The 19,448-nt window shown below is 43.6% G+C and overlaps 1 protein-coding gene across 5 annotated transcripts in view; it reads right to left on the bottom strand.

The window, feature by feature from the left end:
• Positions 1–11,158: 11,158 nt before the first annotated feature.
• MBD5 (methyl-CpG binding domain protein 5) overlaps positions 11,159–19,448 on the bottom strand; it is a 399,974-nt gene continuing 391,684 nt past the window's right edge. For all 5 annotated transcript variants that reach the window (XM_076005508.1, XM_076005506.1, XM_076005509.1 and 2 more), the window contains one exon: positions 11,159–16,836. In XM_076005508.1, coding sequence (XP_075861623.1) covers positions 16,765–16,836 — 72 coding nt within the window. In that variant the 3' untranslated portion in view covers positions 11,159–16,764. The remainder of the gene's footprint in view (positions 16,837–19,448) is intronic.

The raw sequence follows: 19,448 nt of genomic DNA, 5'->3' as shown, positions 1-19,448 counted from the left end.
ACCTTTTAATCTAAATTCTGAACTGGAACCAAAAGAATCACAGTGAAACAAATTTCCTTTGAAAGCCGCATTCAGGTCAGTGACATTGGCCATGGCGGAGCGAGCCAGCAGCGGGAACGAGGGGGCCCTGTGCAAAGCTGCTCCTCCTACCTCCTCTTCAAGTGCCAGCAGCGAGCGCCAGGCCAGGGGCTGGTGTTTGCTGATGTGCAAAGCAACCCAGGAGGTCCTGATTTCCGGCGTTTTACATTTATTTGTGTGTCCAGAGTTCATATTTAGCCTTGGAAACATGCCTCTGCCAGGCGCCCCTGCATGCTGACCAGCTAAGCTCCAGAGCCAGACTGTGAGTCAGGAAAGAGAAGAGAGACAAGAGTGAGGACACACAGGTTGGTTTTGCTTCTGGCACCAACATTCTTGGCCTGCGGGTGGCCTGTCTCCCAGTCTTAGTCAGCTCAGGCTGCCAGAAGGAAATCCCACAGACTCGGGGGCTCAGACAATAGTGTCAGCAGGGTTGGCTTCTCTCAGGGCCTCTGTTCTCTCTCTCTCTCTCTCTCTTTTTTTTTTTTTGAGACTGCTTTGTTGCCCAGGCTAGAGTGAGTGCCGTGGCTTCAGCCTAGCTCACAGCAACCTTAAACTCCTGGGCTCAAGCAATCCTCCTGCCTCAGTCTCCCAAGTAGCTGGGACTACAGGCATGCGCCACCATGCCCTGCTAATTTTTTCTATATATGTTAGTTGGCCAATTAATTTCTTTCTATTTTTAGTAGAGACGGGGTCTTGCTCTTGCTCAGGCTGGTCTCGAACTACTGACCTTGAGCGATCCGCCCGCCTCGGCCTCCCAGAGTGCTAGGATTACAGGCGTGAGCCACCGCGCCCGGCCTAGGGCCTCTGTTCTTGGCTTGCAGACGGTGACACTGAGAATTAGGGCATCGGCGTGTGGCTTTTGGGGAGGACACGATCCGGTGCATTGCGTCCCCTGAACTCCCCAAAGTGAGGACGCTTTGCCCGGAGGCCTGTTCTCTCACGCGTCTCCTCCTGCGCTGCCTGAACGGGGCCTGGCGCAGTTCTCAGTGACTCTGCGGCTCCAGGCACGGGCTGGGAGCACACGGGCCTCAGACAGCACTTTCCTTCTGTTTTGCTCTTTGGGGTCAGACATCCTCAAACCCCAGCAGAATGAGAAAGCTAAACGCTTGTCTCATACGACACTTTGGCCTCTCTGCCCTTCGGAGATTTAGGTTAAACCAATTGTATGGCCTTCCTGCGTCTCCCTGCCTTGTTGTCACAAGCTTCTCTCTGGCTTCCTCGGGCTTTCTGGCCTCAGACTCAGAAGTCCACCCCTTTACAGCAGCGGTTCCCAACCTTTTTGGCACCAGGGACCGGTTTCACAGAAGACAATTTTTCCACGGACCAGGGCAGGGGATGGTTTCGGGAAGATTCAAGTGCATTACATTTACTGTGCACTTTATTTCTATTATTATTATTACAGTGTAATACGTAATGAAATAATTATCCGACTCACCATAATGCAGAATCAGTGGGAGCCCTGAGCTTGTTTTCTGGCGACTCGACCCGATGAAGCTCTGCTTGCTTGCCAGCCACTCACCTCCTGCTGTGCGGCCCGGTTCCTAACAGGCCGCAGGCTGGTACCGGTCTGCAGCCCGGGAGTTGGGGACCGCAGCTTTACAGTTTCCGGATGCTCACAGACAGACACGTGCAGCATTTTCACAGGGCCCTGAACTTCCTGATGGTTTCAGGTGGAGACAGAGCAGGATCATATCAGCGATCTCTTCCTGGCTCCTGTCATCTTCTCCAAGGCCCAGGCTCCCCACCTTATTTGGCTGCTGAGAAATGTGGTCCAGCTCTCGGGTGTAGCTGATGTCGTGATGTGCTGCCCATTCCCTCCTTTCAGGACCGAGGAACTCATCCCCTATCTGCATGGGCTATCATTGGCCCCTGAAGCTTGCACAGTTGAGTTCTTCGCCAGGAACTTCCCTGGACAGAGGGAGCTGCCTCACCCAACAGGGCATCCTAGACCCAGTGGCTTCTCCATGGGGGATGGGGTACAAAGGCATGGCCCTTGTGCCTCAGTGTAGGACAATCTGAAGGGCCATCCCAGCTCAAGTTCCCTGCGGAATTGGCTGATGGCTTTGCTGCAACTTCTCCCTCTGCTCAGTGTGCTGCTGCTGCCTCACACCTCACAGGTGCTGAGCCTGGGAGAACGTTCCCTGATTAGCTTCCGGCACCAATCTCCCTCTCAGAGATGTCTCTGGAAAACCTGACTCAAGACCCTAGGTCTGGCTGCTTCTGTGGTTGGCCCCACCCACCATGGTGATCTGTATTTCCAAAGCCTTCCTAGAGTCCTGGTAAGTCAAATTCTCTCCATCTTTTGTCACCATCCCCATTTCATTGACAGAGAAACTAAGGCTTGGAAGGAGGAGGTGTGACAGTTCCAACCTCATTCATTCCACTAGTGGCTGAGCCAGCAGGACAGGCACAGCCGCCAGATTATGTGTCACTCCCTGTGAGTTGGTTAATTAGTTGACTTTCCATGTTGCACTGTGAGTGCTTGGTGGTGAAACTAAGCCAGATAGTGCTGGCTTATGGGAGAAGAAAAATCTCCCTGCCCTGAATCCCTTCTCTTTGTGCTTCCTCGTGGGCTGGTCTGCTTCATCAACAATCCTTATTCTAACGTCTTCAGTCTTTCCCACCCAGAAACCTCAATGTCCCCATCTGGCTTGGTTAGGGTTCTTTCGGTTGCCAGGAAATGAAACCCATTTAGGATAGGGAGCTCAAATAAGCTCAGATGATTGTAGGACAATCCAACAAATCTGAAGCACCTGAGCTCAGGAAGGGCTGGATCCCAGGGGGCTTCAGGGATCGTCTCCTTTTCTTCCTTTTGACAGGTGTTGATGCCTGCTGGCTAAAACGAAGACTCAGGAATCAGCCTATGTCATTTAAATCATAGCTTTTCATCTTGCATCATCTTGGGCATGACTTCTTTGCACCTCGGTTTCCTCAGCTGTAAAATGAGGATAATCATAGCACCCATCTCATGGGATTGCTATGGAGTCATAGGAATCTAAGGACTTAGTATAGCACTTGGCATATATGAAGCGCTATAGCTTAGCTATTGTTATCTCTTACTCCTGGTTTCTCCCTGTCTGTCGTTCTCTTATTCTCCCTTTCCCAGACCCTTCCTGTGGGTTCCTGTGACGTATGCATGTACACAACCCAATGGTAGTTGCTTCATTCTCACCAGTTTGATTTTCAGCTCAAGGATCCATTTTTTTTAGGGCATCTCTTACCTTTGCCTCTTGGTTCAGGGTTCTTAAGGGAAGGAATCTGATTGTTCCGTATTCATCTTTTTGAGTCCGATCAGCCAAGTGATATGTCACTGGAAACTGAGGCTGGCCCTCCTCAAATGAGGTGCCCACCTCGGTCCAGTCATCTGGGGCTGGAGAGTGGGGATAACCCTCCCCTCTCCACTCAGCAGGCCGTGGGTAGGGCAGACTCCGTGAGAGGGGAAAGCAGGGAGGGCAGAAACCCCTAAATATGCCCACTGTATCGTCCGTGAAACAACCTCAATCCCTTGCCTTTCCCATCATTATGGTTTCTCTCACTGCACAACATGTTGCAGGGGTAGTCTCTTTGGGTGGCTTTGATCCCTCTCTACCTCCCTGCGTGGGACTGCTCCCCCTGCCCACGTGCCTAGAAGTATTTGCTTGACGTGCGTATTTACCTCCTGGAAACAAGCTCACACTCAACTAACTGCTCGGCCCCTTTTCTACCGGAACTCCCTACATCACCGAGCTCTTCCTCTATGACATCTCCCCTCTGTGTCCAGGCTGCTAACCATCCTCACCCTCCTCCTGCCTCTCTCTTCAGCTTATCTGCTTCTGCCACTTCAACAGACACTTGGGTGTCTAATCTTCTGTCTTAGATTGCAAGCTTCTAGAAGACAGAGACAATATTCCACAATGGGATGAAACAGTGCTGTTTAAGTGACCGGTGGCAGGGAGAGGCTTAAAGGTATTGTGTCGCAGTGTCTTGGCACCCATATTTCTACACAGTGAGGGATTCATTGTAAGTTGTGACTCCAATCAGTGCATAGCTAACTCTTTCCATGAAAGAGGGTGTAAAGCCCTTGCTCTTTTCGGGGTTGTGAATGTTAACCTGTCTTCAAAGAGAAAGCACAAGGATCATCAGAACGCGTAGGTGGCAGAGACAGGAAGCGACAAACCCACAATACCAGCAGATGACACCAGAAGAGAACAGCATAGGAAACCCAAAGTTGACCTAGATCCGACGGGAGCTATGCCTTCAGCTGTACTACCAGCCACTCTCCTTAATGAAGGAGAGCCAGAGACAAGTCTTGAAGTTCTTTGTTGTTAAGCGCAGGGAATACAATTTATCTGGTTCTCACCATGGAGTGTTGGCTTAGTCGCAACGAGTACTGGGGTTTGGTTTCACAGACTCATGGAGGAATTGTTCTAAATCTGGCCTAGCAGATGCCTGGTATCCAGAGTGGGCAAAATAAAGCGAACAACCCCTCCGCACAGAACTTGGGCTTGCTGAGGTTTGCTCACACCTGCGAGTGGCAGGCGTAATGGGCACTCAGTGAGCCCATGCACGCTGGAGCAGATTCATTCTTCCTGGAACAGACTGGGCCTGACACCGGCTCCCGGGAAGGACCCAGGGCTCCTACCGAGGCTGAAACTAGATAACGAACTTGATCACTCTGTCAGGAACATGAACCTCTCGTTATAGGCCGTGATTTAAGAGCCCAGAGGTCAGCTCCCCCTTTATCAGCACGGGCTGGTTCTGAGCCATCCTTGATATAAATAAAACTCAGCTCCTAAACTAGCTACAACAATAAACTCAATTACAGCAAACCCATCGTGATCTTTTGCAATTTCAGTGAAGATTTTCAGGGGCAACGGGAGAGTTTATGTTGCACAGCACACAGCATCTTCTTTGTAAATGTCTTTTCAAGAAAGAAATCTCTTTTAGGTAAATCTCTTCTCCCCGAATCTCCTCCTAACCCTCGTGGAGATGACAGAGTGGGTTGGAGGGTGGGGGAACTGCCCCTGCTTCCTTCCCCTGCAACACCCAATAACTCCCTTTCCCTCCTTCTGTGAAACCTCACTAGGGAGGCTTCCTTTTACTCCAAAAAAGAGTTATCCCAGCATCTTTCCCTCAAATCCAACCCCCTCTCTCCAGAAACCTTCACATAATAACTACTAAAAAGAAGATATGTTCTCCATATCATTATGAATGTTTGGGTTTTTATTGTGAGGTTGGAAATATCATTATACACCCACTTATTAACTTCGAGAAACCTATTTCATGCACCTGAACTTCATCCTACATAAAAGAGCCTGAGGAAATGTGACAATTATGGCTTAGTGTGTAGGTGCCTGGACTCTGAACCTGCCTGGGTTCCTATCCTGGGGCTGCCACTTTCTACCTGGCTAACGTGGACAAAGTTACCTAAAATCTTCAAGCTCTAGATTCCTGGTATAAAATGTGGGCATGACTGTACCTATGCCACAGAATGGGTAGGGGGGCAATGTGTCATTTAGCTCAACATTGGAGTGCTTAGCATTGTTCCTGGCACATGATAAATACTTCAAAAATATTAGCAATTACTTTTATCTTAACAATACTTACATAAGCAAAGAGAATATGATCCAATCACATATTTTATTAAGCACTTGCATGGTGGTTTTAAATGTCTTTGCAAATTTTTTTGCTACTCCATCAAGAGATGAATTCCCTTCTTCTAGAATATGGGCTGTCTGTAGGGCAATGCTTCTAATCAATAGAATTTGCCAGAAGCAATGACATGTGACTTCTGAGGCCAGGCTAGAAAAGGCAATACAGCATACACTTGGCTCTTTCTCTTGGGACACTTGCTCTTGGAACCCAGAGACCATGCTGTGTGTAAGCCCAGACCACATGAGAGACCATGTGCCAATGGTGATACTTGGGGTCCTAGGGGACCAGGATCAACCAGCCACTGGACACGTGAACATCATGACTCCTCTGTCCCCATCTGACTGCACCTGAGACACGAAACGAGGCCACCTAGCTGAGCCTGGGGTTGTGTGGACCTGAGCACACAGGTTGTGTGGACCTAGTGGTGGTGAATCTTAACAGTAGTTGCTATTTATGTTCTTTGTTTTTATTTCCTATCTCAAAAATGGGCAAACGTCACCGTTGCAGAACAACGTGTGAGTTATGTGTCATCATCTAAGTGGCCTCACTGAGTGTGAGGCATGTTGACAGGTTTACCACCTGTCTGTCTCCTGGAATGACAGGCTGTGGCCCTGGGATGTCCCACCCCCATCTTCCCCGCCATCTTTGCTGCAACTGTCGGGCCTTCAGGTACTTTCTTTGGCCTCACAGGAATTTGTAAATCTTGGCCAAGTGAATTTCAGACTTTGTGATGGGCAGTGGAGAGTTTTTGGTTCTCCTCAGAGCTCATCCTACACAGCAGCATTATCTTCTTGCCTCAGGAGTTTTGCCTGACGTAATCTTTTGCAGTAAAAAAAAAAAGAGAGAGAGAAAAAAGGCAAAGTCCATGAGGTATAAGGACAACGTGTACACGTTAATTGGGTTGTTCCTTGTTACGTCATCTGTTTGATTTAATTCAGTCCCACAAAAAGGACAGTGTTACGTGCAGGGGCCAGGGCAGGGGAGACTGAAGTTCCATGGAGAAGGTGCTTCAGGAGGTTGTCTCCTCATTGTCAGCCCACAAGTAGGTAGATCTTACAAAGATCAACACAGAAAACCCCAGCAGAAGTGTCCTTAGTAAAAAAGGATTGGCTAGAGAGCACACTGAGTACTAGTTCTCTTGAAAAGAACTTTAGAATAGGAGTCTGTAAGGAACTCTATTGTGTCCTTAAAATCTTTAGCCCAGTGAGTGGTGTGACTTACCCAAAGTCACATGGGTAACCAGGAACAGAACTGAAACCACAGTGCAAGCCTTCTGACTTCAGTCTTACAGCTCTGGGTTCTAAATATAACTCTATTGCTGACTTGATCCTGGCCACTAGAACACAGTTTAGCATCCTGTTCCATGACCTTAGGAATGAGTTGCCTGGAATCACACTCCTTGGGTCCTTGTCAAGAAAGCTCCAGAACTATCCTGAGGCTGGAAGTGAATGGAGAACACATGCACAATTAGGGTGCTTGCTCCAGGTCTGGGGACTAGAAATTCGGCAATGGCTTTGGTGTGCCCTACCAAATGTACGAGCTGAGTCTATGATCATTCCCTTGCATACTGGTAGGTGGCGCCACTGAGCAGGTGACAGAACTTGGCACTGCCCTTGTCTCAGATCCAGAGAGATATATTTGGATAGAAACTTTGAGATTATAGAAAGATCAAGATTATCCACATAACCTAACATAAAGCACAGATTCCATGTCACCTATCAGATTTTCAGGAGCTCTTTCCTTCTATTCTTTCCTTTACCATTTAATTAGAATTGAGCATACAAAGTTGAATAGGAAAAACTGGGTCCCTCTTTGAGGAGCTCTCTTTGACGGGTTGGTTCCACCAGTGACTATGCTGATTGGAGCAACATGTTAATACTATGACCTTCCAGCATCTTGTTGCTCAGAGTAGGCATCTCCAAAGTCGCATGCACACTCCCCAGGCGCGATGCAAGATAATTCACTGAGATGAGGGAGGGAGATATAAAAAACTTCTGTGAGTACATTTCAGTACTTCCTAATTTCTATTTTGTGTGTTTTATAACACATGATATATTAATTCAGTAAGACACATGAAGCACACACGCACATATATATGTTATATATAATATATAATATATTATTATACATATAATATATATTATATATATTATGTTTTATTTTTATTTTACTGATAGGAATTCCTGATAAAAAGGTTGGAAACCATTGCCTTAGAGAAAGGAAAGCTATGCTCTGAGGCAGGAACCACATATCTTTTTCATTTTGTTCTTCACTCAGAAAGCGATGGGCACCTCATGTTGGCAAGTGCTGAGGCTTGATTTTCTTTTTGGCCAACACGGGTGCCTTAAAAGGCACAGTGCACACACTTGCCCCTTCCAAGATGCCTCACCCGCTTCACGATCCCTTTGGACGTTTGGGAAGAGCCAGCAAGCCAAGAGAAAGGGGAGGAAGCAGAACCCTCCATGCCTTGCCGACTCCTGTCCAGACAGATGGCTTGTCCAGAGAGAGCCTGGTGCATTTCTTCATTCCAACTCTTGCATGTTTTTTTTTTTTTTCTAGCTCCTGTGACTTTTTTTTCTTCCCATTCGTTGCCAAATAAATCAGAACGGTGAAATCACCAGCTCCTGACCTCCATGCTTATTTTGGAATCTGAAGAAATCGACCGATTCTAAATAATCCCCATTTGATTGGAAAAGGGGGGCAGAGCCTGTAAAAGGTCGCAGGAGATTTCCTAAGGATATCTTCTTAACCGGGAAAGTGATTTAAGATTAACTTGGCAGGGAAAGTTATGTTCTGAGGGACTCAGTCACAGTTCAGAGACCAAAAAGCCTTGGGCCACCAGTCCTCCCGGCCATGTTCCACATTTGCAGTGTTCTGCCAGCCACCCAGGGGGCTGCAAGGACAGGAATCCCAGTGCAGGCCCTGCCCCTGGGAGCTAGGCATTCAGCTAAACCTACCCCTCCATCAGTGTTTAACACTTTCTGCCCTCTTTTAGCAGGATGTGGGTAAGTCTTCAGTTTGAAAAAGTCTAGGTACAGTATTTGGACACAAACTTTCAACTATTTATTTAAGAAATAAATAACAATCCTTAATAGCACTTAAAAATACCACCACTTGAGAATATTCCTTTCTTCTCCTTCTTTTAAAAGCATTCCTCAGTGTATTATCTCTTTTCATCTTCATGCTAGTCATTGGAGTACAGCTAATCCTAGGATAGTTACAAACACCCCTTCTAACCCCTCTCTCTCTCAAGTCTTCTGGGAACTTCTTGACTCTTGCTGGGTTCAAAATCTTGCTCCTCTCAAGAGTACACATTTTTAAATCAGAGAAGGGAACTAATAATAATACATGGTTAACCGTGAACAGAGGGACCCTCTTAAGTGACCATCCCACAGAAGACTGACTCTCTCTTTAAGACACAGAAGGGCTGTGTCACTCACACCTATGCATGAAGGAACAAAAGGTGAGACTCAGCCTCTATTATGAACACTAATAATAATAACAATAGCTAAACTTACATAGCACTTACTGTTAAATATATGCCTGACACTCTTCTAAGTGTTTTGTCTACATTCATTTATCTAATCCTCCAACAATTTTACCAAGTTGGTTCTATTATCATCCCCCACTTTTCAGGGGATAAAGCTAAGGCACCGAGAAGGGAATTGCCTGAGAAGGGAAATGCATTCACAGCTAGGAGTCTGGCTGCAGCATCTTTTTAGTGATTTGTCCTAAATTGCAGATCATAGACCCTGTCCTAAGACCTAGAATTTCAATGTCTTAAGTCAAATACACTTTTCCCTGTACTAAACTCTGCATTCCACTTTGACTGATTTCAGGTTGTTTACACCTTTCAAGTCTTGAGCTACTTACTTATAGAGCTGGTTCCGACTTCACTCTAAGGCTAACGTTAGAAATTCTCGAATTCTACCCAATTCTGATTCTGCCCTGGTTACCTACAGCCAACCGGCTGACTTAACTTCCTGGAGACATAATTTTCTAGACCAGCTTATTGGGAAATAATTTTACTGATCTGTTTCTGCACGTGGCATCGTGGGACAGTAGAAATCATCTAGGAAACACTCTCCATAGTAGATCCAGAAACTTGGGCTGGAAGGAAAGACCCAGAAGAGGCCTCTACAATGCCGTTCCCTTTTGGCAGAACTGCCCTGGACAGGTAAACTACTCTCCTACCTTTAAAGGCTACTCAGAAAGATTACTGCGACTCAAGACACAACCATCCTTATGTTTGATGACCTTTCACTGGCAGCAGGTTCCCTTTGCTAAGCTAAATCTTTCCTACGCAGTGTAATGATAAACATCCCTGAGTGCCTATGACGTACCAGGTGCAAAGAGTTCGATCTGCATTATTTCATTCAATCCTTATCAACCCTATGAGAGAAGTGCTGTCTTTATTCCCCTTTGGTGGATGAGGAAGCTAAGGACAGATAGGCCGAGTAACTTGCCCAAAGTCAAGTTGGCACAGTCTAGATATGACTGTATCTAGACTGGGACCCTCCAGAGGCCCAGTTTGTAAACAGGATGGGCTGCCTCTTGGGTGAGGGTCCATTTCCTGTGGGCAGGACCCTGTGCCAGAGGGAAGGGCTACTTGCTGGGCTCAGGATCACAGGATTGGAGGCCTGTTATTGCATTGCCTCTTGTTTGTTTGTTTTTCTGTTTTAAACCGATAATTAGCTTTAAAAAGCCCTCAAGTCCACTGTTCATTGAGTGTAGGAGGTGGCTGATTGGGATGCTTTGGAGAGCATGTACATAATCACAGGCTGGAGTGGATGATGAAAGGCCGCTGCGGTCTCCCCTGCTGTGGGGCAGACATCCCGGGAGCCAGCTGGCCTTGTTCTGGGCCTGACCCCTGCGGTCCTGCTTTCCTGTGCTTTCATAATCCTGTGCTCACCTGGTCCCTCTGGCATCTCCAGTGCTCCCGGCAGCTTCCCGCTTCTGGGGGAGGTGTGAGGTGATCACACCAAAGGCCCACACCTGACTGCACTTACCTGTGCGCTCTGGTCAGCAGGCTTTGCTTCCTACCACTTCGGCAAGAGGCTCTGGGATTTTCAACCTTCCAGACCTTTAATCATCAAAGCAGGAACATGGTAGCTTTCCCATTCATGCAGAAGAAATGGGGCATGATGTTCTCAGCAGTAACTGTAAGTGTACCGAACAGCGTTTCTTCATGACTATTAAAATGAATTTACACTTATATATTTATATATATGCCTCAAGAATGGGATGGAACTTGCTCTACAAATATAATGTGAAGAATTACGGTGGACCTAGTTTTTTTTTTTAAATTTTTGAGGAATTTAATTTTAAAGATGCTGTACTTTAAGTTATAAGTACTGTATGCTTTGCAGTCATATCCCCCTCCAATTGCCCACCCTTCACACTGCAGCCAGAATAATATTTCTAAAACGCACACCTGACCATGTCACCCCCTCCTCAAAACCCTACAACAATTCCCCATTACCGCCACGTTCAGTGTAGACTCTTGACCAGACGTGCCCGGCCCCGCAGCGCTCCAGCCATTCCTCTCTCCTGCGCCCTCCGATCTACACTTGGCCCACGCCATTCTCCCTGCCTCTGACACACCCCGTCCCCTCCCAAGTGCCAGGCACTTCGCCTTTGCCTGCCTGATTCCTCTTCGCCTTTCTGTGATCCTTGCTCGAGCCCCCGCCCCTCTAAACTGAGCCGGCAGCTCTACGATGTGCCCCCTCCTCCCCCAATCATCCTTCATTGCACTCTGGTGTTTGTGTGGCTGTCTCTCTGTCAGCTCTGTGAGGGCAGACATGGGTCTGCCTCAGTCACCAAGGTATCCCCATTGCTGCACACAGGTTGTGGCAAACGGTGGCACTCAGTAAATATTTACTCTATGAATGAATATGTCAATGATATCTCCAAGATTTACTGAACTCCTGTCGGAACTTATGAAAGGATCACGCGGAAACATCTGATACCTGAAGCAGGCTGCTGTAGAAAGCTGTGGAAATAGACACACAACATGGTCCCCTTAGCCAAATTCCTTAGCTACTATCACCTGGAAGCCTTCCACTGCCTAACGCTCCTTGTATCACCCAAAGTGAGCTGTCTGTCTTCTTGCACATTCTGAGCTACAAGAATTCTGGTAACCCTACTAAGCCACTACCTGGGAGTTCTCAAAACGTGATTGTCTTGGTCTTATGATCAAAAGTGTCACATGTGCTCAAAGTGAAGCTGACACTAATGTATTTACTTCCTTAGCCACGGACTGAGAAGCACTCCTTTGACAGAGATTTTGGCTGCTTCTAGAAATCAGTTTCCTGTGGATTACAGCAGGCAAATATGCCCATATTTCGCACAGACATACCTGATTCCCTACCTGATGCCAGTAAAGCAGTGGTTTTCAAATCCCACTTTGTCCCCACCATCACCACTCACCCCAGGGGCAATGCATGGAGTCATTTTTGATTGTCATGATTTGGGAAGGGGCACTACTGGCATCTAGTGGGTAGAGGCCCAGGATGCTGCCAAACACCCTATGCTGCACAGGACAGTTTCCATGACAAAAAGTGATCTGGCCCAAAGTGTCAATATTGCCAAGGTTGAGAAGGCCTGGTTACCCAAGTCAGTAGCCCAAGGTTGAGGTAACACTCCATAGCCACCTTGGCTCACAAAAACTAGGCCCTATGTATCGGTGTGATACTTTCCAAGACATGTGGAAACAAAGAAAACAACAAGTGAAAAAGCAATTAAGAAGGCTAGGGCTCCGTGCTTGCCTACTATTAGAGAGATGTGTGTCCTGTCTCTCAAGAAGAATAATTAAGTTTGGGGAGTTTTCCCAGGTAGATCCCTGTTGTGGATCAGCGAATCGCCTATGGAAATCTCACAATGCAAAGCATTTAGCATGGAATTGAACAGATTCTTGGGTGTGAAAAGGAGTTTTGGTGAAATCAAAACCATATTTGTTTTTCACATTGAAAATGTTCAAGTTATTTTCTTTTCCTAATAGTATAACCATTTAGACAAAAACATCCATTTGAAATGCAGGTGAAATGTAAACTGCTACTCCTCTACATAGACAATCAAGTGTATTTATACTTAATCCATAAAGGCATGATGTTACAAAACACATTTGTATATTACGAAGCCATCTGGCATCAAATTTTCCAATTTATAGACAACTTTGTATTTACATAACAAATTATTAAATCAACCATTTTTCCGGTTTATAAAAGGTCACTGAGGTACACACACAGTGTGTATAAATGCAGATAAGGCTGATAATACATATTTACAGTAGATACAAATTAATCTTTCATATTTGAAGATAATGCTTTTTATATATTTTTTCTATATCAGACTCCCCACTGTTAGCAGGATTTCCCATGCTTGAGTTGTTTATTGCTTTTTGGCTCACTGATTTAATATTCATTTCTGGGTTGTTTACACATATGAATTACTAATGTTCTTATCTCTTTGGCTAATGCAAATGTGATAGAGTGAATGAAAGAAAAAGATAAACTATTTCAATATTACAGTTCTGGCTGGTTGATATTTTTTGTTCATGTCCTCCAAATGGATCAAGTAATGCACTACTCATTTTATATACTGCAGTGAAAAGTCTTAAATTATACCATTTAGGCATAAATAGGCAAAGTAAACAAGATATCCGATTTTGGATAAGGTCTAGTATCTTGGCTTTGTTATCAGAAAGAGCAACGCCACAAACATCCTAAGCATCTTAGATTTTAAAGTCTTAGTGCAAATATGTTTGTGACTTGCAAGGGAACACTGCAAACTGCATGGAAAATTACCAAGGTTAACAACAATGTGCCATCATGGTCTGAAATGAAAAAGGAATCACCTCATTGGATATGAGAATCTTCATAAAACTTACAGAAAGTGAAATAACTGCCTTCTGCTCTTCCCACAATTCTACTGTGTTATGTTCAAATAAGAAGGCTGTATTTACTTAAAAAACAGAGCAAAACTCAAAGTTAGGGCCCAAATAAAAGACTGAAAGTGGCCCATGATATCACAAGGGATGAATGTTCTTCTTAAAGCATTTTCATACATAATGGTACGGAAAAGTACAAACCAAAAATGTTTCCTTAAATAAGTAAAAACCTGGGATTGCTTTTAATGCTACAAACATGACAAATCACACAGGAGCTACTTAATTTTCACTCATTGGAAATAATCTTTAAACACTACTTGGAGGTGTAGTTTATTCTCCTTGTGCTTCCTAGGATTGTTAAGGGATACAAAATAAAATCAGATTTACTTTTCCAAAAGAGAGACTATCCTATTATTTAAAGAAACAAAAATTTTTCATTCTGTTTCTTTTCTTGGATTTGTTTTTTTTTTAAAAAGTTTATTCTAGGGAATAAAAAATTTACTAACATAGAAGGGCTAGCCTTCATTTTGAAAAAAATGAATTTGCTTCAATACAAAGAGAAAGAAATGGCTCTATGGGCAAAATTGAAGTGTGAGTGACCAATTTTTTAATTGTAATGTAGGTGCAACATTTGAAAAAATGTTACAGCACTGCATGGCCTGTAATGCTAACAATATTTACATTAACTGCTTACATGAAACCATATAACTCTAAGAGAGACCAAAACAAACAAACAAACAAACAAAAACATGTGGACTGAAACAACTACACCTAACACCCACATCAAAGCCACAAGCAACCAGTGAAATCATGGGCACAAACATACTTTACATGGTCTACTGATGTAAAGTATACAATGTCTGGGAAGCACAAACCGAATTAGCTCAACATATAAAGAAGAAGGCGTGGTCAACACAAACTCAGTCTGAAGACAGAAATGCAAAGGCTAAAAAAAAATCTGCATATCAACACACACACACACACACATGCAGACAATCCAACGTACATATATACGTCTGTGTGAATAAACACAACTGTGTTGAAAAGAACAGTAGAAAAGCAGTTTGGTGCAAAAAAAAAAAAAATGGACATTAATGGTTTAAATATACCAAACACATCAACTTGTAGCGAAAATATGTCAACTGAGCTACACAAAAGATTACTTCGTGTGACCACATGAAGGACTGGGCAGGCAATCCCCATTACAAGAAAGACAAAGGAACCCACCCCCCTGAAGGAAAGGTTCCCACTTCCAGGCCATGAAGCCCAGGGTGGCCAGTTGTATTCCATCAGGGTGGTGGGTAGGGGTGAGGGTGGGAACGGAAGGGACAGAGAGACACAGGAGACCTAGGGGAATAACTAAGAGCTGTTGCTATCAAAAGTGAGCCCAGGTGGCATGCTCTGTGCTGTGGCCCCAAGAAACCAACTCAAGGAATGACCTTGGTCTCCTTTTTCCTGAGTTACTGGAACTCTGCTACATGACAGGACTGAGGAGCGTGGTGAGTAGGTGGGAGAGGAGGAGTGGGACAGGTGGTGGGCATTTGGGGGTCCAGAGCCTGCTACTGGGGAACCTCCTAGCAGCCTGGGCGTTAGGCTGTTGTGGGAACCCCAGGCGGGAGGACAAGGCAGTGCTCTCCAGAGGTTTACGGGTTCGGAGTAGAGGCTGGGGAACTGGTGGTTCCAAAAATATAGGGATAATGGATCCCTTCTTTTGACAATCCATCAACTGAAGCTCCAGGCTGGAGGCCTGAGAATTCGCTTCACTGCCTGGAAGATCAGGTTATACCACCACCACAAAAATTGTGAAAAAAAGACGGAAAATTATGTTGTGCTACATTTCTTATTAATTACCTTGTACTTTACAATGGCTCACAGTTTTAGGTTTGTATACTTGTAATGTAGTATTTTCTCTCTACATTTGTTTCACATTTTTTTCTTACTTAATATAATATAAATAATTTGGTTAATAGATTTAACCTGCACATTTCAGCCACATTAATATATATAAGAATCTGTTAATGGTATAAATAATTCTTTAAATAAAATAAATCTGATATGTTACATAATACTGATAAAAAATTACCATTGCTAATAATTTTGTAAGCCACCTTAACTTCTGGGTTAAGTAATACTGAAGAATGGATATGAAACTTGCTTTCATGATTTGTATTTAATTTTGCTACTACAAAAAAACTGAATTATAACCCACCTTACCTCTGACAATGGTTTCATAGTGAGGCTTTTGCCTGAACACCAGTGGTGGTGCAATAGAAGCTATCTGGTTCAACAGGTGGCTATCAAGTGTCAACTACAGAAATGGCTGAGTAAAATATTCCATCTAAGATTTTTTTTTTATAAAACCTATTCTATTTTAAAACTTAGGTAAAAAAAATATGCAACAAATGGTTGCAGCTTCTGAATTCTTAATTTAGACCTGTGAGCCCTCATCCCTTTAGAAATCTTCAAGGTCGCAATTTCCTAGACACCCAAAATTGACTCCAGTGCTTCCAGGCAAGGTTCATTCCAAACAAACAATATAAATGGATACTCAGGGGTGCTCAGTGTATGTCATAATTCAGATATTACATCTTCATGCCTTTTCTCTGCTGTTAGATACAAAAACAGCATCTTTTACATTATCATAGAAAAGCATTTAGATTGTATTTTTATTTATCACTTTACACTGGTAGTCTCTGGTAGGTGTACTCCATAGAAACCAAAGAATTTTGTACACTATTTCTTTGTACAATAAAAGATAAAGTGTGCATTAGGTACGCTTGTACATGACAATATTGTACAATATTTACATTTCTGATATCACCATGAAATTCTGTATTTTCTATATACAACATTGAAAAGTCTTCAGAAACATTTGGACTCTTTCTTATAATCACAATTTTAGTATTATAGAAAAAAAGTTTCTCAGTAATCTCTGGACCATTTATCATTCTCATCATACAGGGATTTTGATTGGTTTTTCCAGCATTCATTATCCTTCCTGATCGAAAAATTTTCTATCACTGTTCTTTGAGCACCCTGTGGTGGTGGTAGCTATCTGCCATAGTGTAAATATTGATATAACAGTGGCTATATCAATACCTATATACAGATACATCTGTGCATGTTCCTTTGATAAACACTGCGCATTACTGGAGTAGTCTCTGTTATCTGGAGATCTTCCTCCTCTTGGGTTTGGGGGGTCTCATTTGTCTGTCTCCTTGTGGGATTTGGTGTACCTGGAAATAAAAACGTGGAAAAAGACAATATAGGTTGAAATTGCAAATACCATATGATTTCTGACAAAGAACAGGGTAGGGAACACACTCCGGCTTTTGCTTTCAATTATTGATATCCTGAGGCATTTAACGTTTTTACCAAGACACTAGATCTCAGTGTCACTACAAAGAATGAGGAATACTAGAAAATGATAAGCAAAGCAACCCTCTGGGTTCTCCAATAAACAATGCAACACAAAGGATGAACTGGAAACAGTCAAATGTGGAAAATGTAATGTGCAGTTGCTACCTCCACTGTGCATTTGAAACAAAAGTAAAGCCTTGGCTGTGGTGATCCCTAGATCACCAATTTCACTGTAGCCTGGAAAAGTGGATAAATACATACCAAACATGGTTTTTTTTTTTTTTTTTTTACCTTATCACCCTACTTACTTTACAACTACTAAGATGGGTCAAAGATTATAAGAACATGCACATAGCTCAGCCCAAGGACGTTTGTTCACGAGACAAATCAGAAAGGAAAATATTAACTGCACATCACTATCATCTGTTGGCAGATCTGTGCCTGTATAGTTTGGGAAGAGCAATTAATACAAGTAACTCATCTTTATATACTAATTCAGGAACTGGCAGCATGAAGTGCTGTTCATCAGATTGAATAGGAATTGAGCAGTATCAGAGCATTAGCTCAAAGGTATGGTTTGGAAGGGTGGTGGGGGTGTGATCAGGAGCCCCACATTGTAGTATGGCTACCGATGGGAGGGGGCAAGAAGACCCAAGACCCAGGAAAGGCAGGATGGACACAGGGCAGTGGTATAGCAAATACTTCACCAGCATTCGGACACACGCCCATTTGCCAATTTCTGTGGTGTAAATACTTTCTCCATGGCCAATTTCAAGCTACCTATCTGATGTCACAGAACTTAGAGTTAGGAAGAGATGTGCACAATCAGCTCTCAAGACCCACTAAGAGTTTGCTCAGTTATATGTTTTAAAAATAATGTTTAGAAAACAGCAAAGGCCAATGATATTCAGAGTCAAATGAAGAACTCTTAAAAAATAATATTTAAAAGTTTAAAATAATGTTTATGAATTTCTCAATTTGCCTATTACTCCTAATCCTCTCTATATACAGTTTTAAAAACTGCTACTCTCTGGTAAAGAGCCATAACTTAAAACTTTTTATAATTAAGGAAAGAAGTCTTTATCCAAGTCTGCAAACTAGTAATCTGTAGACCAAATGTGGCCTGAAAAGGCACTTTGTTTGGCCATATGGCATTTTCAAATTTTAAAGAATAGTTGTCAACACCTAAAAATGAGAAATTTTACCTTTGGACTTCTATCTTCTCATGAAAAATGGGAAGATCTTGCAACACCAGCACAATTTCCCACATGTCTAAGATCTGATGGAGCATGGAAGAAGAAACTCCTGGAGAGAGCGCATGCACCCCTGCCCCCCTAGGTTGCTGAGATCTTTATCACTCTTGACTGCCTGCTGGCCACAAAGGGCAAATGTCCTGAGGCAGAGACTATTGAGATGATTGTCAACCCCTTCCTCTCTTTTTCCTGGGCAGGCACATTCTGTACTACATTTCCTAGTCCACTTGAGTTAAGGAGGCCATGTGATGGGGTCAGGCCAGCAGAAAGTCAGCAGAAGTAAAAAGCTTCCAGGCCTCGTGCATAAAGCCTATGCTGCCAGTCTTCTGCATGCACTCTTCTTTCACCTGCTGGGCTGAAGGCAAAGGGCATAATGGAGCACTTGGAGGTCCTAAGGAAGGGTGGACACTACAGATAGAAAGAATCTGGGCTTCTGAATGACTGTGCAAAGCAACTCCTTCCTCAACCAGCACCAGACTCAAGTGAGCGATGGCTTTCACTGCACTGAGCCTGTGAGACTGGTATCCTACCCTAACCCCTGCATTTTCACTGGCATTTCTCAGTCCACTCAAATTGCTGTTTTTCCTATACCTGATCCACTTTACTTATTGACATTATTTGCCTGAGCCTAGAAGACATTTGAGTTTATAATCCATTCCCGCTCTAGACTTTTAAAAAACATTTTATCAGGAAATCTAATGCTTCTCAGGGCTTCATTTCACCCATCTGTGAAATGGTAGTTTGGATTACAATATTTCTAAAGCTCATACAAATCCTAACGTTCTGTGAATCTATGACTTATACCTATCATTCAATTGCCATTGGTTGGATTGTTGGGATTCAGATAATCTTGTAACACAAAGTGTCAAGTGAAAAAAATTACTCTTCATTGCTAAATAGCCTTAGATAATTCACATTATTTAAGAGATTTCCAAAATTATTTTGAGTGTCTGCATCAGCCAATGTGTGAATTAGAGGATGACTAAACTTCTCACATTCAATGCTATTATTAATATATGCAAGTTCAATAAAAATGGGAAATGACAGGTCTATATACTCTTGATCTTGACCCTACTGTTCAATTTTACTTTTTTGTTCAATGGACAGAGTGACATTTGCATTACTGTATATTTAGGCAACAGTAATGGCCCCTGCTATTCCCAGAGTCAAATGCAGAAAGCTGTGGTTTGAACTTCAGTATTTTGCTGCTCACATTTTAAAAGAATGTTATGAGG

The sequence above is a fragment of the Microcebus murinus genome, chromosome 8, assembly GCF_040939455.1.
Source record: "Microcebus murinus isolate Inina chromosome 8, M.murinus_Inina_mat1.0, whole genome shotgun sequence".
Lineage (NCBI taxonomy): Eukaryota > Metazoa > Chordata > Mammalia > Primates > Cheirogaleidae > Microcebus > Microcebus murinus.
This window is presented reverse-complemented; position numbering and strand designations above follow the sequence as displayed.